Raw genomic sequence first — 25,066 nt, forward strand, 5'->3', positions numbered from 1 at the left:
TTGAAGACTTTGAAGCAAGTAGGGAAGGCAGCCTTAGGCAGGAGAGTGGAGCCTCCTGGTGGCCTTAAATCAGGGGCTGGCAAACCATGGCCCACTCGCCAAATGTGGCTTGCCACCTGCTTTTGTACAGTCTGTGAACTAAGAATTCTTTTGACATTTTTAAATGATTTTTTTAAATCAATAGAAGCATATTTTGTGACGAGTGAAAATTACATGAAATTCAAACACCAATGTCCATAAAGTTATATTGGAACACCAGATGGCTTGTGTATTATAGCTGCTTTTGCACTACAATGGGAGTCGTGTATTGCAACCAAGACCATGTGACCTCCAAAGTTGAAAATACTTATTATCTGGCTCTTGACAGAGAAACGTTGCTGACTTCTGGCCCCCGAGGATAGTTCGTCTAGATCAAATGCTGTTCCTGTGTTTCCCTTGCAGAGGCTGCAGGCCCAGGGAGGGGACGTGGACAGCAGCGGGCGAGGACAGGGCCTGGACTGTGCTGCCCTCACCTGCATGGTGCAGCTGGCTCAGATCCTGGTCGGAGGTGGCCTGGGCTTCCTGGTGAACATAGCAGGGAGTGCTGTCGTCGTGGTGATCACGGCCTCCGTGGTGGCGCTGATCGGCTGTTGCTTTGTGGTTCTCTTTGTTAGATATGTGGCGTAGGTCAATAAAGAGACATTGTCTCCAATCTCAGTGGAGCATATGGAAGAAAATCAATCTTTTCTTTAGCTTTGCCCATTGGATGCCCATGTTATGATTTTAGGGGCGGTAATCTGTCTGCCTCTCTTTCAGCCAGCCCTCTGCACAACAGTCACCATATTTCAGAGATCGTTTGTCTTAGGAAAGACTGGGCTATGCCTCTGTTCACTGGTGGCAATGGGTAAGTGTGGGTTAGAGTACCTACACGTGCTTTTCTCAGTGCCGGGGCATGGAGGAGCAGGGTCTCTTTTCCACCAGGCATTTCAGGCCTTGACGTTTTGCAGACCATTCTACATGTGATGCTTGGATTGATTCTATGATGTGTTGTTTTTTTTTTTTTCTTAACCAGGATCCGTATATAGTTGGGAGGGGGTCATATTTTTCATCAAATTCACCAATACTCAAAATATTGCTGGTGATTTATTTTATGATATTAATTTACTCATATTTAACTTGCTCATAATTAATTCATGTTAATTTATGATATCCCTGACAAGTGTGCTTGAACATCTCGTGCTGGAGGATTTACCACTTTAACACAGCTCATTTCATTGACACAGTAAAAATATTTCTCTCTAGCCTGCACCTCTGTTCCAATATGAACCCCTCTGGGGTCCATATTGAAAGTCTTTGGAAAACAGCCTCCTGTTTGTCCTATGATTGTCTCTTCTCCACTCGAAGCGTCTCTCTTCTCTCCTCCAGCCATATCCTTCAAGTGCGTCTTCCGTGATAGTTTTCAGCAGCCTTGAGAGGCAGCATGGTTTAAGAGAAAGACCACGAGCTTTGGAGCTGGGCTTGTTTTGAATCCTAGCTTTGCTGCTCATCAGCAAACTACTGAGCCTTCTCAAGCCACATTTGCTTGTCTATATATTTCAGGTAACAATTTCTACCTCGGAGAACTGTGATGATTAATAATACCTATGTCTTATAGGTAATGATACCTAAGTTACTCAGTGCTTACCACTGTTCTAAATGTTTTCCATGTATTAACACAGCAGTCTTGGGGGTGGATGCTATTACTGATCTCCATTTGGTAGATGAGGAAGCTCAGGCAGTGAGGTATCATGTAGCTCACTTGAAGGTACTCACCTCGTAAGTGGCAGAGCTGGGACTTGAACCCAGGCTTTCCGACTCTGCTGTTTCTCAGGAGAACAGCACATAGCGTGGAGGCTGGCAATTGGTCTGCGCTCCATGAATGACGACTATTGTCCCTATTGTTAAAGGTTCATCATCCTGTTCCCCCATGCCTAGATCTGCCCCGGTCCTTCTGGGGTGTTTGTCTACACAACTCCAGATGTGCCTGAGCAGTGCAGAATGGAGATTTGCCCACATGTTTTTACAAGTTAAAAATGTATGTGGTTCCTTCTCCCACCTCATCTTAGAGTCTGGTAGTGTAGTCATCGCCTCAGATGAATTTCTAACTTACCAAAACCTTTGATCCTGGAAGGGGTTTTGGAGAAAGGAAATGAGCTGCCTTTGAGAACAGGGACATTAAGATTTGGGCTGCCGCTTTGGTTGACTTCATGCATAGTAGAATGGATGGGTTCAGTAGCATGGCCAGGCCCCTGCAGTGTCGGCTCCTTTAGGGTAGCGGTGCTGAGAAGAGGAAACATGCTCTGGTTGTTCTTTGGAAGGCTTTGGGTCCTCTTTCACACAACTGCTGGGTCTATAAGGGGTACAGGCCCACTCCTAACTTTTGCAGGGCCCCGGCCAAGAAGGTCTGCAGCCCATCCCACTTCCCTCCTCCTCCCACTCTTAGTTCTGTCCAGCACTGAGAGCGCCCTGGTGTGCACTTTCCACTGGCACATCCATAGCCTCCCCAGCCCCTTACCCACTACCACACCTCAGCCACCCCTCACACCTACCAGTGCAGACTCAGTGGTGTGGTACGCCCTCTGGAGGATGGACCCAAGAAAGGATCCATGAAGGCCTTGTAAACGGACTCAGGGCCATTTAGATGGGAATTCTGAGGTCTCACGTACTGGAGCATAATCTAGAAGGTAAGGGGGGCTGGGTACAGGCTCCAGGCAACTCTGTGGATTCCTTGCCGTGTGGGGAGTGGCGCAGCTGGGAGGAGAAGGCTGAGCAGAGCCCTCTAATAATCAAACCCAGGGCAGGGGCCCTGGCAAGCCAAGTCTAGGGGCAGTACTGAAGAGTACCAGCCTGAGAGCGTAGCCAGAGAGCAGATCCAGTGTCACTGTGTTGCAGCCTCCCTCTCCTTCCCAATTCTCCAATGGTCTCAAACTGGATCTCTGTTGTCTCACACTCTTTCTCCCCTTGCCATGCATCAGCTCACAGGTTGCTGCTGCAATTCTCTTGATTGCCTCCTTTTCGTTTTAAGAGCCCACTCTGTGCTGCTACTGGGTTACCACACCTGTGACTGGGCAGTGCCAGCGTGTTGGGGTATGTCTGGAGCACCCTGTGGATCTGGCCACTTCTACTTTGTGTGTGTATGTGGAGAGGGAGGGGGAGGACAGGGGACTTACACTGAAGTGGTCACTCCCTCCTGCCCACTGCTCAACTGCCACCTGCAGAACACACAGCTTCCTTATCCGGCACCAGGCACTCCAGGCTCCCACAGCTTATCCCATGTTTTCCAGATCCCTGATTCTTTCCAGACCTGGCTGGGCTGTCTTCTCAGGCCTGAGTGTGCTGTTGTTTCACTCTGAGCCTTGCTCTAAGCCTCTCCTCATGGTGCGTCTCATTTTTTGCCCCCACTCAGGTCCCCCTGAATTATATTGGTATATTTATTCCCAAATGAAGTCATCTCATTCTTTTGGGGAGGTCAGATGCAAAACAACTGCATCTTCCCCTGGCTTCCTTTCTCCCTCTCTCCTTCACATCATCAGTTCCAGAGAAGCAAGGTCATGACTGACCTAGAGGAACGATCAAGGCAAACTCCCAGTGCCACAATGTGGATGATGGTGAGCAAGTGCTCAGAGGACCCAAGGGGACACAGCACCAGCATTAGGAAAGAAACAGCACCGAGCCACCTCTCTTGATTTGCCCACCCATCCTTGGTCTCTGCAAAGCTTAGAAATGGAATCATTTGCAGAGTTCAGTGTTTATTTCATGATCATTTCTCCAAGGATTGTTCTGGTGATTAAAGATTTTGAAATGAAGGAGTAGGTGATCTGGAAGGGTCACCTGAAGCTGAAGGCCTTCTAATCTGGACCCTCGAGAAGGCAAAAGTAGTCATCTGTGGCCAGCCACAGCATGGTCTTTATTATAAGTGAAACTCTTTTCAGATGGAGCCCTGGATCAGCTAGTGGGATAAGGAAAGGAGCTAGAGCATGCATATTTCCCCCCACCACACATGCTCAAATATTCAAATACTTTACCCATTTAACTTAACTCCACCGAGGTTTGAACGAGCGGAGAGAATCCAACTTAAAAAGGCTTTAACTACCTTTGGGAACCCAAGTGCTTGTTCTCTGTATACCAATGACATGTTCTCTCTGGGACAAAATGTCCCATTCCCAAATAAAACAACTGCAGGGACACCTAAAACTTAATAGAAATCCTGCAGGAGAAAGGGAAGCCACTCAGCTTTGCTTCCTCCCTCCCTCCACCCCATGTACCTGACATTCTAACCTCAAAGCCTTTTTGATCATTGCATTTCCTCAGCTTCCAATCTCCTCTCTACATCCCCACTCCCTGTCTAAATTGACATTTCTGCCTGTCTAAATTGTACCCATATTTCTAGGTCCATCTCAGATACCACTGTGACCAGGAGGTCTCTGATCCCCCAGCAGAAACAAGCTTTCCATTGCCTGTATTCCCACAGCATCTTCTTTTAGTCCTTACTATGACATTGAACTCATTGTTCCATGACTTACTTGCCTCGTGCACATGGCTGTATCTCCTTTGAGTGTAGAAGTCAGGAATGTGTCTGGTTCATGTATGTGATCCTAACACCCAGTATGCGGCTTGGCACACAATAGGCATTCAAAAAATAAATTGTTGATTTCAACTGATTTGATCACTTCCTTGTTGATTCTTTTGTTCTTGTGGTAGACAGAAGTCATGGTCTTTGCTTCCTCAAGTCATGATCTCAGAAGCCCTCAGGTTTGGATGGGGACAAGTTGACCCTTTTTGTGGAGTTCTTTCATGAAGGGCTTGTCTCTGGACCCTTCTGTTTTTCTAGTGCCCATCGTAGCAGAAGCACATACTTCAACACACTTTCCTAAGAATCCTGAGCTACCCACACATTATTATTATTGTTATTATTTTTGAGGAAGATTGGCCCTGAGCTAACATCTGTGCCAGTCTTCCTCTATTTTACGTGGGATGCTGCCACAGCATGGCTTGACGAGCGATGCTAGGTCCACGCCCAAGATCCGAACCTGTGAACCCTGGGCTGCCAAAGCAGAGCACGAGAACTTAACCACTATGCCACCAGGCAGGCTCCACATTATTTTATTGTCACAATTGAAATGGCAAATTGCTTGAATAAAGAGAATCTCTCAGTAAGAGTCTAACATCAGCGTTATACAGGAATACACTGCCATGCTACTCCTTGTTCTTTCTAGGTGTTTACTTGTTCATTTATTTTGTATTTTGGGGACCTGGGGGATTACGTTCCAATCTTTATGAACACAATTGCTGTTCAATATCAATCAGTTTTCTTCCCAAAGGGCAAAGAGAGACTAATTTGCCTACTTTAAAACAAAAGCATTATTCTGTTTTCTAAGAAAGCTAACTTCTCAAGACTGCTCAGGATTGAGCAGGTCAGGCAGCTTTTGTTTTTGTGGCCAAGCATGAGCATTTGTAATTGCACTGTGTTGTGTTACAGAGAGTGCGATAAGGAATGCCGGGGACATAGATCTCACCTTTTGAGCCAGAAATCTCAGACCCAACAGGAAATTTCCAACAAAATTACAAAACAGTTTACAGTTCAAGAGGCTATTTAAGCAGACATATTTGTAAAATGATTATTTATTGCATTAAAATAATTCACACCAGTAGGTGCCCACATGGCCTTTTTTGGACTCCAAACTAGGTTGCCAAAGAGAACAGGAGCACCTCTGTCAAAGCTGGCAGATCGATGGGTAGTCTGATGTTTGGTCCCAGTTCTCTGAGCAACCTCAAAAAAGGACTAAACTGCTGTGACCAGAACAGAGTTGTCATAAGAAATGTATCACTCTCCAGAGATGGTCTCATAGACTGTCTGGGGGTTAAGGAAGAATTCATCATGCATGCTCAATGTGCAGAGCACTCTGTAGGATGAGTGGAACTTGGCTAAGGTAGTGTCCTATGGGGATTCCCCTCAGAACAGGCTCTCGGTGAATACTCTGTTCCCTTTAGGACAGATTTTACTTGAGTCTTGCATCCCCTTTCCCACTCCACACCTCCTCTTGAGAGATTAGACTCCAGCTTCTGGGAATTTGGTTTTCAGTACCCCCTGCACATTTCTACAGCACTTCTTAACCTTCTAGCTAAGCCTACAAAAAACGTGGCGTAGCCATCCCTCTCTGTACTCACTGGTCCAGAGCCTCAATCAAATGGGCACCCCGATATCCAAAGAGTGAGAGGGGAGAGGCTGCGGAAAAGTCCCCACTCACCGTAGCGTTTCTACTCATTTTCAAGTTGCCCCTGGGTACAGCTCACCTGCAGCGCGCAGACCGGAGCGCGCAGCGTCTCCACGCACGCACATACTGTCTGGTCAACCGGGGCGTGCAGGCTTCCAGCGCATGGTGCACACACTTCCTGCTGGGTTACCAAGTGAGCACGTGAGCTCCTTTTCCGCTTTAGGGGCAGTAGCCTGAGGAGGTCTCTCTATTCAGCTTCTCTAATCTCGTTGCATCCGCTCCCTCCCGCAGTGACGCCCCTCCCCAGCGAATCACTCTTGCTCGCAGGAGACAAGTATTTTGCTCCCGGTCACATCTGGGGGCAAAGGCCGTGCACAGTCGAGGTAGGGCTCCCCGTGTGCCCACTCGCACAGCCTGGGACGATAAACCATACAATGGCTTCATGGGAGGTGCCTCTCTAGCGGTGCATTTCTCCTAGGGGTGGACCAAGATTGTCACTCCCTTCTCCGAACTGGGAAAAAGTTTCTTCCTCCCAAACTCTAGGCTTCTGGCGCAGCCAGGCAGCAAGACAGACCTTCGCTTCGCGGCAGAATCGCGGGCCAGGGCACAAAGGAAATGTTCAGTGGGTGGCTCTCCCGGCTGGATGCACCCTGGGGACCCTTTCAAGGGCTCCATAAAAGTCGCTGGAATAAATGGGCTCAATTGTCTGCGCACTGTTTGGCTGAGCCCCACTTCCTCGCGCCCCAATTTATTTACATTCCTGATGCCTCTCCGCGGCGCGCTTCTGGGTGCCCCCACACTGCCCAGAGTTAACAGAGTCAAGAGAGGGAGAGTGTGTGAAGGGAAGTGGGACAGAGGCCGGTGGCCTGGCCCTCTGAGGCTGATCTCCACCTGGTTTTGCAGCCTCTCCTCTCCTGAGAGGGTCCCCCAGCCTTATCACAGGCTGCTCCTTTGCTCTTCTCCCCATTCCCGTCACTCCTGCCCCTTGATGGGGGTGGGGGTGGGGGCTAGCATCCCCTAATGCACTCTCCTCTTTTCCCTCCCAGAGAAGGCCACGTTGCAGTGTCTGCACACCCTGGGCCTCCGCCTGCGTCAGTAGGCGGAGCTACTGGGCAGCAGGTCATAGCGCCCCCCACTATAGACCACCACGCCAGGCGGGTAGTAGAGGTCGGGCTCCGCGGCCGGGTGGAGAGGCGCCAGGGCCTGCAGCCCCTGATCCTCGGGCTCTGGCTTAGTGGTGGCGGTGAAGGGGCGCATGCTGCTGAGCGAAGGCGACGCGATGCACCAAAGCAAGTTCTTGAGCGCCTTGCGGAACTCTCGGCGCACGAGGCAGTAGAGGATGGGGTTGAGGCAGCTGTTGGAGTGAGCCAGGCACACGCTCACCGGGAACGCGTATACCTGGCACAGGAAGTACTCTTGGCTGAAGGGCACTGCGTTGAACTTGATGAGGATGCTCCAGGTGGTGAGCGCCTGGTTGGGCAGCCAACACAGGAAGAAGGACAGGACCACGATGGTCACTGATTTGGTGACTTTAGACCGCCTCCGGGCGCTGGCTCCAGCCAAGCCTCCTCCAGCCGCTGGGGCGCCTCCTTCGGTCCCTGCCACGCGGTGGTCGGAGATGAAGCGTACCAGCAGCAGATAGCACAGGCTAATGATGCCCAGCGGCAGCACAAAGCCTAGCAGCACTTTCTGCAAGTGGTAGAGGCCCAGCCAGAACTGCCTGTCGCCGCCCAGCAACTTGTCGGGGAAGCGCACCAGGCACAGCTCCTCGCCCATCACCTTGATCGTGGTGGAGAAGATGGCATTGGGCAGGGAGGCCAGCGCGGCCGAGGCCCAGATCAGCACGCACAGTGCCTTGGCCGAGAAGCAGCAGCTGTCCTCCGGGCTCTGACCGCAGCAGTCGCCCCGGCTGTGCCCTCGGGTCCGGTGGCTCTTAAGAGCTGAAGCCACCGAGTGGTATCGCGCCACGCTCATGGCGGTGAGGAAGAAGACGCTGGCGTACATGTTTATGGACGTCACTATGGATACGATCTTACACATGGCCTTGCCGAAGGGCCATTTGAAGTCGAGAGCGTTCTCTACTGCCCAGAAGGGCAGGGTGAGCACAAACTGAAAGTCCGTTAGCGCCAGGTTGGTGACGAAGAGGTTGATGTAGGACTTGCGCCAGCCTTGCTTGCTCTTCATCAGGTAGAGCACCAGCAGGTTGCCGGCCAGCCCCAACGCGCAAACCACCCAGTACACCACGCTGATGAGGATCCGCACCCGGGCCTCGGTGTTCGCGCGCTCCGCCCCGCCGCTACCCGGGGGATGCCCTGGCGCGGCGCCGTCGGGCAACTCTAGCCCCAGCTCCCACCACAAGTCCTGGAGCTGCAGCGACGTGTTGCCACTGCTGTTGGCAGCCTGCAGAAGGTCCGGGATGAGACGGAAGAGTTCTGCGAGCTCGTCCCCGCCAGCCGCCTTATTCATGGTGGCTATCGTGGCTCGAACGCCCACCTGCATGCTCAGGTGCCTCTAGGTCATGTTCCAGGGACAAGACCTAAGAGAGTCCAGCTCCCACAGGGGTCTTTCCCGGGGCGAGGGCGCAGGGCATGAGTGGGAGCTTTCAAAGCAGCCGCTGAAGATAGAGCCTAGGAATTGGGCGCCAAGCGCGTCCCGGGCGCCCAGGAGTTGCGCTCAGTCGGCTCTGGAGGGGAGTTGAGCAGAGCTCAGCTCCCAAGGCGAACAGTCGGCGTCCAGGTGTTCTTTCGCCAAGGTCAGAGTCTCAGGGTCTCTACTGTACGACTCAGACTTTCACCCCTGCGTTTCCCGTTGTCACTTGGCACTAGCGTATAACCCACCCGGCCTCTCAGGACCGCTATTGCGCGCCCGCGCCTTCTCTTTCAAATACCTTTGTCGCTTCCTCTGCTGCTTCTTGGACGAGGTTTCTGTCCTTTGAAAGAAAAAGATAGGAGAGTTCCGTCTACCTCGCTCTGACTCTCTGGAGGTCTTTCGATATCGTTGTCGCTGTCTCACGTTTCGTCTCTCCGCTGTTGTCGACTCCCAGTGAGTTGCCAGCTCCTCTCACCCGAGTTAAATTCTCAAGACGTTCGCGGAGTTATACCCGCAAAGCCGAGGCTGCGGGCTCCCAAAGAGCATGCGTAAACCCCTCGCAGAGAGTGGGGGCGCTTTCCGAGGTGCTGAACTTCGCCGCGCCCGCCGCGGGGGAGGAAGGAGAGGCGGGCAGTAGGCAGAGCCCATTGGTCAACTCCCCTTTTCCTCTTCAAAGTTTCAAAAGAAAATAGTCGTAACCCTTTATTTGCTGGAGAAATTCTGCTTTTACTTGAGATCCCTTTTCCTTTCTTTATTCCTGAACATAACTATTGGATTTTTTTCTCTTCATTACTCCCACTTTATTTTTGAAATTATCCCATTTGCTGAAGGATGGTTCTAAAAATACACAATCTCTTGCCCATTTTTCTTTTTAAAAGCAATAATAGTGTCCTCTCTCCATGCCCAGATCCTAAATCAGATGATGGGCTTTGTGAATACACAAACTCAAGTTCCACTTGCCTTTCTTTAATTAGCTGACTACTTTAATTGGTGCCTGTGATGGCCAGGATTTTCCAAGGGTTTTCACCTAGCAGAACTCGGGGGTGGGGAGTGGGCAGAACTCTGCAAGTTCTCTGCTTTGGTATATTCTGAGAACTGAAGCTAAGCCGAGCATATAATTGGTGAGCCGAATTCACAGACATTAGGTACCACCTGTCTAGCTCTCAGCTCAAAGCTCTTCAACAAATTGTTTACTCACATAAACCCATATTCTCTTTACCTTGATGAAGTTGGAATAGAAGATCCCAGAGGGTTGTTTTGGGACCACCAGTTCCCGACTTCCACCACTCTTATAATCAGAACTCTTTACCAGATTTAAAGACCGATGGAAGCAAATTCTAAGGAAACTTCTACGTTCCTTTGGGCAAGGGGATCCAGTGTAAACCATTTGAATTACATCTTAAATTGCAGTTTATTTAAATGACAGCACAACTTCTCTAGTATAAATTACACTTTTTACGGTGGGCTTAAGAGATTTGCAATGTTTTCCTTACTGCCTGGGACTAAACTGAAATAAAAGTATCTTTAAACCTATTTGTCCTCAGTCCTGGGGTAATGCAGAACTTGCGACTTTACTTGTAGAGATAAGGAGGATACGACTTTAAAGCAGAGGAGATAGAAAAAATTTAGTGAAAAAACAAACACGGTACCCAAAATATATGAAGGGAAACAAACAATCTTGATTCTAAAGCGAGAACACAGTTCCAGAGAACACACTTCATCGTAAACGCTGGACTGCTCAGCCTGCCCGGTAGAGGGCGCCAGGGCTCTGGTAAAACCAAAAACCAAACCAAGCCACCTCTTTGGAACAGCTCCAATATGGAGAAGCCCGGCCAGCCCTGAAATTCCTCCCAATCCACAGGCTGCCTCCGTGCATACCTCTTACCCCTAATTTAGTAGCCTCACCTTCAGGCTCAGTGTTCACTTTATTTTTTACTAGTTTTTTCTCCATTAAATTTTAATCTCTCCTTTATTAAAAAAATTTTTTAAAAAATATTTCAAGGTGCTGTTGAAAAACAAGGAAGCCTAGGGCATACCCTGAAAGCTCTTTGCCTCAGTTTTCTCTTTTGTATATAGAAGGAATTGTGGTTTTCAAATATTCTGAGGATAGGTCTGAGCGGGTGACATCAGAGTCAGCTGGGGAGCTTGCTGAAAATGTAGGCTGCAGCCCTCCTCCAGCCCCGGCTGGCCCCAGAGATTCTGACTCTCAGTGGAGTTGGAAAGGGGCCCAAGAATCTACATTTTAAACGCGTTCTTCCAGGTGATAGAAATTTTTCCCCAAGTTTGGGAACATCTGGATTTTTATTCCTTTTCTAACTCTTCGCATAAAAAAATTTAAGTGCCAAAAAAGAAATAATGTCCACTGATGGCTTATCACACACTGAGATGGGAAGTGAAGGAAGAGAAGAGGGTTTTGCCAAGTTTCCCTAAAATCGCACTTAGGCCTGACAGCAACCTTTCTTCACCATTGGTCTGGGAGGGCCATGCGCTCCTGAGGAATACCAGGCCTTGAGTACTAGCCAGCACCGCTCAGATTGAGCCCTCAGGAAAGGCTGTTCCCAAGTATGACTCTCAGAGAGTGCCGCCCAGATGCAGAAATCACAGATCTTTTAAATTACCGTAATTGTGAACGGAGTTCCTGCTATACCCAAAACAATGCATTAGGTGTTTGGACATATAACATCAGTGATACAATACGAATAATAGAAGCAGTGATCACCACTCACATTACATGTTTATTTGGATACTATTATTTTCCTAGGGTTGCTGTAACAAATTATTACAAACTAGGTGTTTTAAAACAACAGAAATTTATTCTCTCAATGTACTGGAGGCTAGAAGTCAGAAGTCAATGTGTTGGGAGAGTTGATTTCTTCTGGAAGTCCTGAGGAAGAAATCATCCATGCCTCTCTCCTAGCTTCTAATGGTTCTAAGGTAATTCCTTGGCTTGTAGCTACATCTCTCCCTTCTCTGTCTCCATCTTCAGATGACGTTCTCCCCTCTCTGTGTATGTGGGTGTCTGTTTTCTCTCCTTATAAGGACATTAGTCATTGAATTAGGGTCCACTTTAATCCAGTATGACTTCATCTTAACTAACTACATCTGCAAAGACCCTATTTACAAACAAGGTCACATTCACAGGTACTGGGGGCTAGGACTTGAATATATCTTTTTGAGGGACACGATTCTACCCACTACAGATAATAACTGTGTGCACTGTGCATAGAATTTTATCTGCATCATTTCACCTAATGCTCACAACCAGTGAGCTTGATACTATTATTACCCCAAATCTGATTTCTAGCAAATCTGATTTGCTACTTGACATTTCCACATGGTTACTGATTTTCCTTTAAATTTCTCAATCTTAGTAAATGGCATTACTATTCACTTAACTGTTCAAGCTAAAAACCTAAGAGTAATTCTTTATTTCTTATTTTCCCTCATACCCATTCTAAGTAGGTCCTGTTAGCATGTTCTCAAGAACAAAAACAAAAATTCCCCAAACCAAAACATTCCTGAATCCATCTACTTCTCTCCATTTCTCTCTGTATTAGTTATCTCTTGCTGAATAACAATTTATGCTAAAACTATATGGCTTAAAACAACAAACATTATCTCACAGTTTCTACAAGTCAGAAATCCAGGTGCAGCATAAAGTCATTGGCTCAAGGTCTCTCAAGAGGTTGCAGTCAAACTATCGGTTGGGGCTGTGGTTTTATCTGAAGGCTTATGTGGTAGGAAGAAGAGTCTGCCTCTAAGCTCACTCACCTGGTTGCTGGCCGACCTTGATCTTTCACCATGTGGGATTCTCCACATGGCTGCTTCACAGTATGGCAGCTGGTTTCCACCAGCGTGAGTGATGAGAGAGAGAGAGAACTGGGCATGAAAACTATAGTCTTTTTATAATCTAATATCAGATGTGACACTCCCACCACTTCTGCCATGTTTTATTTTTTAGAGGTGAGTTGGTAAGTCAAGTCCACAGTCAAGGAGAGGGGAGTTATACAATAACATGCTTACCAGGAGGCAGGGATCATTGGGACCATCTTAAAGGCTGACTACCTCTGTAGGGCAGGTTGTTACAATATCCAGCAGAAAACAGGGGTTGAAGGTCTACTCAACTGAGCAATATTTCCCCAGCTACACAGTGCTAGGGCAACAGAGATTGAAGTTCAAGCCTAGTAAAGTGGAGGGGAATAAGTAAATAGTCCAGGCTTTCAGTCAAAACCCCAGAAAAGGCATACCCTAAGGGTAAGTTCTACACTCTATTCTCAACAATCAGAAAATACACACTTTCTTCAAGTCTGCATAGAACATTCACCAAAATAAGCCACAGGCTGGGACAAAATCAAGTTTCGACAAATTTCAAAGGGTTGAAATCACACAGACATGTATTTTGAGCACAGTGGAATTAAACTAGAAATGAACAAAAGGTTGATAACTACAAGTCCTCAAATGTGTCAAAATTAAGCAACATTTTAACCAACCCATGAGTTAAAGAACTAACATTTATAAGATGTTATAAAATAAATTATAAAATATTTTATAGTAAATCATAATAAAATATGACATATCAAAATTTGTGGGATGCAACTAAAGCAGGGCTTAGAGGGAAATTTATAGCTATATATGCATCTTTTTAAAAAGAAGAAAGGTCAAACATCAACGATCTAGGCTTCCAACTCAAGATACTCGAGGAAGAAAAATAAATTAATTCCAAAAGAAGAAGAAGTATGGAAATATTAAAGAGAAAAGCAGAAATACATGAAGGGCCCTTGCTATGTCAGGGATAAACCTTCTAGTTGCTAGGTCATAGAGAGGTGAGGGGAGGGGGGTCTCAAGGGAGGACCAGAGCAGCCCAGAGGTGGTTACTCAGAGGGCTTGGGGCAGAGGTCAACCAGTAGGTATGGAGATGTATAAACACTTTTTAAAATCTCTGCTGCTATGCTCACTCCTACCAGCTGAATATGAATATGAGGTCTCCTCAATATGATGCCACCTTCTATTGAACCATTCTTGTCAACTTAACTCCACCAGATACAACATCCTTGACACTGAATTGCACTGACACTACCCCACTAGTCATTCCCCATATTTTGATAAGCAATCTCCCTCTCTCTTAGTTTACTGTGTTCTTTTTGCCTAAATGGACATTTCTCTCCTATCCCTTTTGCCTGACTGGTGAATTACTGATTGTTCTTCAAGGTTAAACTCACACAATTATTTCCTCTTTGGAAGATTTTATTATTCCTAATATTTTCTAGAGAGAATTAGTCACTCTTTCTGTGCTCCCAAAGGACTTTATATGAACATTTATTACAGCGCTTATTACTGTCTCAGACAGACAATAACAAACAACTACCCCTCCTTCAAACTGAATACCTCTTGAGAACTATATTCCATGTTTAATCTCTTTGTATCCTCAATTCCTGACATAGTGCCTGGAAAATTATATGCAGCTTGAACCCATGAATGAGTCATTAATTCCATTTCTTACTAACCACTGACATTCATTCAACAATAAGAAAGAAATTCCCAGTTGGAAGACCCTGCAATCATCTGCAAACTCTGTTTCAAGTGCTTTTCCAGTCCTCTTCCCCATGTTCCACACACTCAGAACTTGGCAACTGCCATTCTCAATGCACTGGAAGCAATATTCTCCCTGACCTTTGCCTTAGTTAAGAGGGCCTCTGTAATCAGGGAAACAATCATGGGTCCCAGTTAAATAGTTAGTTGGGACTTGTTTCATAAAAAGATATTAAAACGAGTCTGGATTACTTTACAGCATTCTGAAAGCAAAAAATGTCACATTTCATTATTTTTCTAAATCAAATTAAACCCAGCTTAAAGCTCCCCTTATTAAGTTGGAGAGAAATCAAGACCAGCCAACTTTGGTGACTTCCTGTTCTTCAACGGGGCTATTCCCCAGGCTCATGCAGTCTGGAGAAGAGAAGGAGGGCCCTGGTCCTCACGCCAAGCTGGCACACTGCTGCTGTCTTTAACTGTCGAGGTCTGAGTGGCCCCCCAAATTGGGCAGCTCCACTGGCAGCTTCATTTATCATACTGAGATCTGCTCTGGAGTCCTCTGTTGAGTGTCTCAACATCATGGCCCTAATGCATAAGACATCTGTATGGTCATCCTCACTCTGGGATGCTGCATTGAGGTAGGCTCTGAACCCATTCTGGAATCTCCAACCCTCTTCCTATCCCAGTTCCTAAGGCTCACCATCTTCTGGTGTTGAGTACCTCCTTTTTTAATTATTGAAACTCCATTTCTTTCACCATTGAGAAAAAACTCAACCTAATCACCTCATGCCCTCTAAAATAGTGATTCTTAAAATGCAGTCCCAGCCAGGAGCATTAGCATCACCTGGGAGCTTGTTAGACATATAAATTTTCAGGCCCCACCCAATACCTACAGAATCATAAACTCTGGAGTCAGGCCCAGCAATCTAGGGTTTAACAAGCCCTCCAGGTGATTTTGATGTATTAAAGTTTGAGAACAACTGTTCTAAAACAAAGAAGTAGCTTTCCCCCCAACTCCTACTCTGAAACACACACACAGACAAAACTGTCAGCCACTCTTCCCCTTAAGGAAAGCCCAGACACCAGGACAACAGGATGTGATAGGAGGGAGGGCACGTGGGTATGGAGACTGATTACTTTTCCCTTCTAAGGTTATGAATGCCCATCAGAGAAAGAAACAAAACACAGGAAAATTTCTGTGGCAGGATGACTTATTGATGTACTGTTTCTTTGCTGTCTTAGAATCTCTTGAGGACCTTAAAAACATTCCAATCCCTGGGTTTCTCCCCCCAGGAATTCTGAATTAATAAGTCTGGAGTGAGTCCAGATGTTACTTTTCCAAAGTTCCCCACATTATTCTAATGCACGGCCAAGGGTAAAGTCCATTGCCCTTGATCCCCTGTTGCTTCTTTGAAGATGACCCAGGTCAACTAACTCACCATTAACTTGTAGGCTTGCTTGTGACTCAGTGAAGGATGGAATGGGAGCATCCAGTCCTAGGTTCTACCAGTTGCCTCATACTCAGTCAAGAGTTGACATTTCTATTCTTTTCCTTGCTTACTCACTCATGATCAGAGGAGCAGTTATAGCCTTCACACACAGGTCTAACAATTGCAAAGTCACTTAGGAATGCTTTTGAATATCAGTTTCTATACTCTTCCTATTTCTGTCATTGCAAACTAGCTGAGGCTGATTTTTCTTGTGTAGCTTTCAAGTTCCTTTTGTTAAAAATCAGTAGTCACCCATAGTAGAGGTGCATAAGGGATGATCTTGGTCTCCTCTCTACCACCTCTTTACCAGCTTTCAAAGAAGCATAGCTCATAACAATTTCTGTCACTTACATTTATTTGTAAGCAGAAACAAAAGAATCATACAACCCATTCTGTAGGCTCAATGAATCTAGCGAGCATCTAGCATAAAGGGTTCTTGTGCTTGGGACTGGTTGAACTTCTTGAATATATGAGTTTATAGTCTTCATCAAATTTGGAAAAATTTTGGCCATTATTTCTTCAAATAGTTTTTGATTCCCCTCAACCCTTTTGTGAACTTCAATTATGTGCATATTATGCTGTTTGAAGTGTTCCACGGCTCCCTGATGCAGTGTGGGGTTTATTTTCCAGTCTTTTTATCTATGTGTTTCATTTTGGATAGTTTCTATGACTTCAAGTTCACTAATATTTTCTTTTGTAGCATCTAATCAGCTAGTAATACTATGTAGTGTAGTTTCCATCTCAGACATTGTTTTTTTAATCCCTGGAAGTTCAACTTGGATCTTTTTTATGTCTCTCCTCAACATGCTCGTGATTTCTTCTATCTTCTTAAACCTATAAAATGTAATTATTATACCTTTAAAAATACCCTCATCTACTCATTCTATCAGAAGTGTCATTTTTGGGGCTGTTTCTATCGATTGACTTTTCTCCTCATTTTGAACTGCATTTCCCTGCATCTTTGCATTCCTGATCATTTTTGACACACAGGGTGGATTTTACTTTGTTGCTTGCTTGATATTTTTGTATTCTTTAAATAGTCTTGCATCACATTTAAGTTACTTGTAAAGAATTTGGTCCTCTGAAGGCTTGCTTTTATGTTTTGTTAGGTGAGACCGGGACAATCTTTATTCTAGGTCTAATTTTGTCCCAATTCTGAGGCAATATTCTCTGATGCCTTGTGTATTACAAGGTTTTTTCTAATTTGACTGGTAGGAAAGCAAACTATTCCTGGCCCGGTGTCATTGTTGGAATTGGTTCACCTGAAGCTTTCCAGTGTTTTCTTTTTTTTCCTGCCTCAGTTTATTCTCATGCATGGACTGAGCAGTACCTAGTTAAAGGCTTGTGGGGAATCCTTTACACATCTCTGGAACTCTGTGTATATACAGCTCTCTCCTCTCTGTGCAAGTCTCTCCTCTTCCACAGTCTGTCCTGCAAACTCTTAGCTACTTTGACTTCCTCGAATTCTTAACTTCCTCCTCAATTCAGAGACCGTTGAGCTGTTTGGGGTCCCCTGCCCGCATTGCAGCCTGAAACTCTCTCCATGCAGTAATCTGGGTAATTGTAGGGCTCACATTACCTGTTTGCCTCCTCTCAGGGGTCATTATCCTGTGCTGCTTGTTGCCCAATGTCTGAAAACCATTGTTTCATATATTTTACCCACTCTTTTTTTAGTTAAATTGAAAGGGCAAATCACATGCCTGTTACTACATCATGGTTGAAAATGGAAATCCGTTTTTGCTAGATATTTATATCCTGTATACACAAGATTGGGGAGTGTCTCTACAATATGTTAATCAAGTCACATATCTTCAATATTTTAGTTAAGAGACATCTGGTGTTTATCAGAGATAAAGATAGTTGTAGTACTTTTAGTTGCTGACTTGTAGTGTGAACTTCTGATTAAATAATACCTGACCATTCTCAACGTTCATATTGTTTTTTCCACTATGTAAATTAAAAGTAACACATACTAATATCATTGACAATGAAATTTTTACAAGTAAATTATAGACGTTGTACCCCATCCCTTCCAATAAAACTGCGTGCAGACCTGGGATTTAGGTCTCACTTGCCAAATCCTCACCAGCAGAGTGCGAACTGTTGGTTCCTCTTTCTTGTCTGGATTCCAAGATTAGATGCTAGAACCAGAACCGTGTGCAGAAATGACAGAGAGGGGTGCTCAGAACACTGCCATCGACCCCCGAGCAGTGGCCAGTGCCCTACCTTCTGCTGAGGTACACACAGTGTTTGTGTTGTAACAAGTGTCAATGTTAACAAACCTCTCTTTGCTGCAGTGACTGGTGATTTAAATAGTTACATTTGTTTTCAGCAAATCCACAAAGGAGAATATTTATTCTTCAGGGCAAAGAGAGAAGGGAATATCTAATACTAAACAGAATCTGTTTCCCAAGGTCAGGTGGAAGTTGGGAGAGGAAGCCGACTCGTTAATAGAGGGGTGTCTCCATGGGCCTCTGAGCAGATCACTCCCCAAAACATTCCTCACTAAGTCTCCCACCCAAACCCATCCTCAGATTAAATATTCATTTACCATTTTTCCTTTGAGAGAAATGCAGAAAAGAATGAAACATATCCCCTGTACTAACAGTTTATAATCAAGCGCAGAATCATTCACAACAAATCACAAGATTCATTAACTCGAATTTCACTGCATGAAATGCAGCTCAGTTGCCCACTTTCTGATTCACCACTTGACAACATCACCTCTTTCTATGAGTCTTTCACAGACTTCTCTCTGGTTTACATCCTGATCCATGCATTTCATAAACATATCCTGTGTTCCTAATTTTCTCACTCTGGGTTTCAAAGACTTCATCAGCCTATCCATACGCATATCACCCCTCTCTCCTACAAAAGATGAATGACAACACCTTAATCTGATTAAGGCCACTGCTTTACTGCAGGAAACAGTGATTGAATCAATACAACCATTTGCTCTTGGAGACCTCTCAGGAGACTTGTGTGGGTTTAGCAGGACAGAGAAACATGTAACTAACAGTATGAGTCAGTGTTATCTGCAACACTCAGAGGGGCTATGAAGCAACAAAGGAGGCCTCTTCATTGCCAATGAGGTGATTCTGGCAGGCACCATTTGGCAAATGTGGCTGAGGTGGATAAAGGTGTTAGCAGAGTCACCCAGCCCTCGGCCAGCTGTCCCCTGGGCCTCATGAAAGGGTCTCTGAGAGTGCAGAGTCTGGCTTTCTGTGCCCTGAAGACTCCCAGTGCTGCAAATACTCATCTTGTGGCCATGGAGATAAACTAACCTCTATTTGGCAGTGTGGGCAAGTTCTGTGGAGACTCTATAAAATCATAAAGAGGTCTTTTATCTTAACCCAGGGTTAATTTCAAAGCCCATTTTGATGTGCATCTTTTAAAGTAATTTTATCCTGAGGAGAAATATACCTTGTTCATTGAAATGAAATCGTAGGAGCACTTAGGGGCATTGCTTTATCACCCTCAGGGAAAATCTTTAATGTGAATTAGTGGTATTGCATGCATCTGCCTGATTTTAGGTGAGGTGTCTGTGACTAGGTTTTCCCTTCATCATTTTTCCAATGGTCAACAGAAAAATCAGTGACAAGGTGAATGCATGGATCAATTGGGGTAGATCCATACAATGGAATACTATGTGGAAATAAAAAGGAGTACAGTATTAGCACACAAAAATCCCTGAATCTCAAATAATTTTGCAGAATGAAAGAAGGCAGACAAAAGTGAGTCCATACTACATGACACCATTTATATAAAATTCTAGAAAATGCTAATAATGTCCAGTGATGGAAGGCAAGACAGTGGCTACCTGTGGTTGGAGGCAATGCAAGTAGGGACAGGAGAAAGGGATTACAAAGGGGCAGGAGGAAACTTCTGGTTTGACATACACACACACATGCACACACATGCACATATATACATATGTCAAATTTATTGTGGTGATGATTTCACAGATGTGTCTATACCGGCGTCAACACAAAATTGTACACTTTAAAAAGGTGTAGTTTATGGTATATTTCAATAAAGCAAAAAAATGGTGGCTATTATTATGGTACATCCTTATTACCACTTCAAAGTTTCTTGAGGGCGCAGCTGATGTCCTGCCCTCCTTGATCTCAGGAGGTTACCAAAGAGCACTGGTAAATAGAGGAGCGGCCCTCTGAGACCAAGCAGGACCCCTGACACTCAGCTAGTCTCTGCCTCTGAGGAGGAGAACCCCAGCCCAGGCTGCTCCCACGCTTTGGTTGAGCCCAATGGGTTAAGAGCATAGAAAGAGTGGAGCGAACTAGTCTCATAGACATTTCCTGGCACTTCCATCCTTTCCTGACATCGCTCTCCGTGAGAGAATTTCTAATCTGGTCAGATTTCAAGGACATTGGTTGAACTGCCTTTACTGGTGGGTGGAGTTATTTCTTAACTGGAAAAACTCAATCTTTGGTGTCTCTCTTCCATGTTTTTCTTCCATGTAGCTGAGTATGTGGAGCCAGGACTCTCCTCGCATCCTTTGCCCAGTTTGAACTAGTGAATCAGTCCTCCTTAAAGACTTTCTTCCCTTGATTTCAAATATGCCGTGCTCTCTTGATTCTCCTCTTATTTTGTTGGCCAATCCTTAGTCTTCATTGCTGATTCCTGTTTATTTCCCAGAATTCCAAATATTGCAGTACCCTCAGTGTCTTAATTCGTTCAGTCTGCTATAACAAAAATACCATAGACCAGGTGTCTTATAAACAACAGAAATTTATTTCTCAGTGTTCTGGAGGCTGGGAAGTCCAAGATCAAGGTGCTGGCAGATTCAGTGTCTGGTGAGACCTGCTTCCTGGTTCATAAACAGCCATCTTCTTGCTCTGTCCTCACAGGGCAGAAGAGTTGAAGGAGCTCTCTGGGCTTTCCTTTATAAATGCACTAATTCCATGATGAGGGCTCTACTCTCATGACCTAATCGCCTCCCAAAGGCCTCACTCCTAATGACATCACATTTGTGGTTAGGATTTCACATATGGTTCTGGGGGGGTGGGGGTGCAGCACATACTATCAGTTTAGAGTGCCCAAACTTCAGTCCTCGTGTCTCTTTTTCTTCTCTGCCCCGTTTACTCAATAGGTAACCTTGTTTCATTTCATGGCTCTTAATATCTTCCATATACCTATGATGGCTTCCAAATGTTTCTGCTAAGGCAGTAGCACACAAAGGCTCCCTGACGCATTCCATCCCTAACTTCTTCCTCTTTTAGGTAGAATGAAATAAAGGGGCTGGTGCTTATGTGGTTCAGGACCAACAAGGACCAGCCCAATCACGATAACATCCACAGCTGCCAGCGTGGGTGTTTTTGTCCCAGATGAACAGAGGCCACCATACAACTTCTCCTTATTAGGCTTCTCTAATTTCCAATTCTATAGTGTCCCCACCATGTGTTAAGTTATTTTAAAGAATGAGAATGGACTGTTACATTTGATGTTTTGTATTTAGAAGCAATCTCAAACTTCCAGAAAAGTTGGAAGTGAAGTTAAAAAAAAAATTTTGTGTTCTGAGTCATTTGAGAGTAAATTGTCAAGCAGATACCCCATCACCTCCAAATACTTTCATGTGTATCCCTAACAACCAAGGACATTCTTCTACATAACTACAATCTTCACAATCAGGAAATTGACAGTGGCACAATACCACCACCAGTCCTCGGTCCCCTTTCAAGTTTCACTAATTGTTCCAACAGTGTCTTTTGAAACAAAAGGACCCTATTCAGAATTGTGTGTTGCATTTAGTTGGCGTATCTCTTTGGTCTCTGGAACAGTCTTTCAGTTTTTCTTTGGCTTTTATGGCCTTTTGAAGTGAAAAAGCCAGTTATTTTGTAGAATGTCCCTCGATTTTGGTTTGTCTGATGTTTCCTCATTATTACATTCAGGCTATGTGTCTTTGGCAGAGACTTCACAGAAATGATGCTGTTCTCATTGAAGGCTATCAGATTTTGATTTTCCACATGACTGATTTTGTTTACTTTGTTAACTTGATTAAGGTGATATCTGCTAGGCTTCTCCACTCTAAAGTATTCTTTCGGACTTTATAATTAATAAGTATTTGGGAGGAGGTAATTTAAAGTTATATAAAGTTCATATTCCTCATCAACTTTCTACTCATTTATCTGCTTGTCTCAGTATGGATTTATAGATTCTTATTTTATAATATGACTAATAATTCATTACTGACAATATACATTTTTTTGCTTAAACTTTCCTAGATTTGGCCAGTGGGAGCCCTTTCATGCTAGCTCTTCTCTCCTTTGGACATGCTCTCATCTTTCTTGGAGTTGTTCCTTTGTTTGTTTTGAGCAACAAAATGTTTCAGGCTCATCTTCTATTTTCCAAGCCTTAGTTCTGGAATCAGTCATTTCTCTAAGGAATCTTAGTTTCTTCTTTTTTAAAGATTGGCACCTGAGCTAACATCTGTTGCCAATCTTCTTCTTTTCTTTTCTTCTTCTCCCCAAAGCCCCCCAGTACATAGTTGTATATTGTAGTTGTGGTCCTGCTGATTGTGCTATGTGGGACACCGCCTCAGCATGGCCTGATGAGCAGTGCCATGTCTGTGCCCAGGATATGAACCAGTGAAACCCTGGGCTACCAAGTGGAGCACGTGAACTTAACCACTTGGACATTGGCTGGCCCCGGAGTCCTAGTTTCTTTTATGGGATGACGGTATTAGAATCTGAGATTTGAGTGTCAGGTGTACTTATTGCTTTTGAGGGGTCCTTTCTCCAACATCCTCGAGTGGACTGACCTAGGAGATATATGTATGTACACACACATATACATAATACTTGTGCACAGTTGTATCTTTATTTCTGAATGCTTCTATATATATATCACTAACTATAGGTTCATACCAATACCTTCAGTTTCAATTCCACACCGCAGGGTTCATTCTACTTTTCTCTCTTTTGATGTTAGTACTTCTTTTTACTGGCAGTGCGAAATTTGACTCCCCTTATCCTTGCTATGTTTACTTATTTGATCAATCTCCCCCTGTAATGTAACCAGTCTCCAATCGCCACCATCAGTTGCCACCATAAGCCCACCCCTTCTCACCCTACCAGTGTTTCAACACCCTGTCAGGACATCACCTCTCAGGTGGATGCCCTCCTCACTCTGCTCGGTCTCTGATACCACACATTGGGCAGCTGTGCTACACAGACATCTTTTCATTGCTGCGGCTCTGACACCTTGCAACTGCCCACTCCCTGTTCCCCCTCACCCCACGTGGGCTCCCTCTGGCAGACCTCCCACTTGAATCTTCCCCCTACCAACTCAGTAAAGACTTGTTACATTTCATTCTGATTAGGCTTAAGACGATCTACAAACTGAAGTTAGTTTTAATTTACTGCAACATTTTGATCTCTTGCGAAGCATTTTCTCAGAGGTATGCTGTTTTCTTTCACCCGATAGTGTGTTTCATTAATCAAGAATCCATAGGCTTTTCAGGCAAGGCTTTCAAAGGGGCATTGTCATGACATCTTTCTTTAATTAAACTGATACAATGTCAGAAAAATGGTCCATACGGCACCAACTTAATACAAAGCCAAGGAACTTTACAAAATCTGCAATAAATAGATTCCAGGGTCCTCGAGCTGAGCCAGGAAGGGAAACTCTCTGGGGCCTGGGGATGTACAGAGTGGGCAGTGCTGGTGACTGATCCAGTTACACAGTGAATACAATTGGGTGGAAGAATAAAAGTGCACAGACACTCCTGAGGGTTACAGATACTTACCCCCATCCTCCTTAAAGGACTGTGGAGAAGTTTAAAAGAAAATAGGACAAGCAGCAATGATATTTAAATACATGATTTTTGAAGATTATTCTTTTGACTTCCTGGTGGATTGCAGGTCTAACTACGCTTGAAAACCTCAGATGAAGACTTTTTCTCCTTTTCATCCTCTGACTTTGCTTAGGGAAACACCTTGCAAACTGTGAAATGTGATACAAGGATTTTTACTGTGAGGTGGTGCTTGTGGTATTCAGGCGGCGTGAACAGATGTGAAGTCTCCTTTTGTGGCATATTGATTTGTGATTCTTGGGGCTAACTCACGGTTGTTACTTTTTTGGTTGCTGTCAGTTTCTTTTGTCTTTCCAGTGTTCGTGACAGCTCTGAAAAATACATTGAGCTATTTTTCCTTGAACTTCAGCCACCTCTTGTGCTTCTAAGAGTTTATTAGGAAAGTATGAATTTTTTAATGCCTTATTAGCCCATGAAACATAGGGAGCTCTTTGTGAGGCTTCTTAGATCTTTTGTTACAATTTGGATTTTTACGTGGAAAATACTTTATCCTAACGAACTAAACCACTATCCAAGACACTGTGATGATGTGGATACATCAGTATTCTTGTCCCCTCCACTCTGTGGATGAGGATATAACAAGGAGTCTTAGGTAACACAGACCTATATTTGAATCTACTTAGTGGCTTGGTTAAGTTTCTTAACTTCTCTGAACTTCACTGCTTCATCCTGGGTTTCCCCTTCATAGTGATGTGATCCTAGGCAAGTAATGTAATCTTTCAGGGTCTGTTTCCCCATCTATAAAACAAGGATGATAGTAATCCTGACCAAATAGAGTTTTTGCGAAGATTAAGTAATGCAAGTAGAGTGTTTAGCACAGTGCCCAGTACACAGTCAGTGTGTAACACATGTTTGCTGTTCTTAGCTGGTATTCAACACTGAGGTTTTACATGTTTTGTAGTCTTTCTTCAATGGCAGCGTATTTGGATCAGCTCTGGGATATTTGGAGACTATGGGGTGATTCACATTTCTGCTCTCTCTAGCGGACATATCAGGAAAGGTAGTTGGCTTTTTTTATTGCTACCAACCTTGGTCATCAAGAGGATTTTTTAAATCTTTTCCCAAGGTACCAGGTATAAAGATTTGAAAGGGCTGACAAAATACAAAGTTTTGGTGGGATTTTTATAATTTTAATATTTCAGCCTCGGATGACCTCTGGGTGACAGATATTCCTGGTTTGGTCTCGAGAGTAGGTCAGGGAGAGAGGGTAAGCAGAATGCCATTAGAGTTGAAGAGGTTAAGAAACTGAGAGTCCAGAGTGTTCTGTGGATCATCTCTGATCCCCCTGATATTGTTGGGAGTCTGCAGTTTCCAGAGTTCGTTGAGCTCCTGTCTGCGAGACAGCTCTTCTCCAGGGCATGGATGCCAGGAGTGATCTCACCCTTCAGGTGAGA

General features: G+C 44.8%; 2 protein-coding genes across 5 annotated transcripts in view; one reads left to right on the top strand and one right to left on the bottom strand.

Moving 5' to 3' along the window:
* Window positions 1-4,658, top strand: part of SLC45A2 (solute carrier family 45 member 2) — a 37,077-nt gene extending 32,419 nt beyond the window's left edge. For 3 of the 4 annotated variants that reach the window (XM_014831210.3, XM_070519808.1, XM_070519809.1), the window contains one exon: window positions 442-4,658. In XM_014831210.3, coding sequence (XP_014686696.1) covers window positions 442-666 — 225 coding nt within the window. In that variant the 3' untranslated portion in view covers window positions 667-4,658. The remainder of the gene's footprint in view (window positions 1-441) is intronic. The other variant, XM_014831209.3, reaches the window with a different exon arrangement.
* Window positions 4,659-5,586: 928 nt separating this feature from the next.
* Window positions 5,587-9,365, bottom strand: RXFP3 (relaxin family peptide receptor 3). The gene has a single exon (XM_014831132.3). The coding sequence runs from the start codon at window positions 8,730-8,732 to the stop codon at window positions 7,326-7,328; it is 1,407 nt and encodes a 468-aa protein (XP_014686618.1). The 5' UTR covers window positions 8,733-9,365; the 3' UTR covers window positions 5,587-7,325.
* Between the last annotated feature and the right edge of the window lie 15,701 nt (window positions 9,366-25,066).

The sequence above is a fragment of the Equus asinus genome, chromosome 10 (assembly GCF_041296235.1).
Source record: "Equus asinus isolate D_3611 breed Donkey chromosome 10, EquAss-T2T_v2, whole genome shotgun sequence".
Taxonomy (NCBI): domain Eukaryota; kingdom Metazoa; phylum Chordata; class Mammalia; order Perissodactyla; family Equidae; genus Equus; species Equus asinus.

Bases quoted from the DNA above. Each gene is read 5' to 3' on its own strand.
- RXFP3 (XM_014831132.3), bottom strand. From the start codon at position 8,732: ATGCAGGTGGGCGTTCGAGCCACGATAGCCACCATGAATAAGGCGGCT.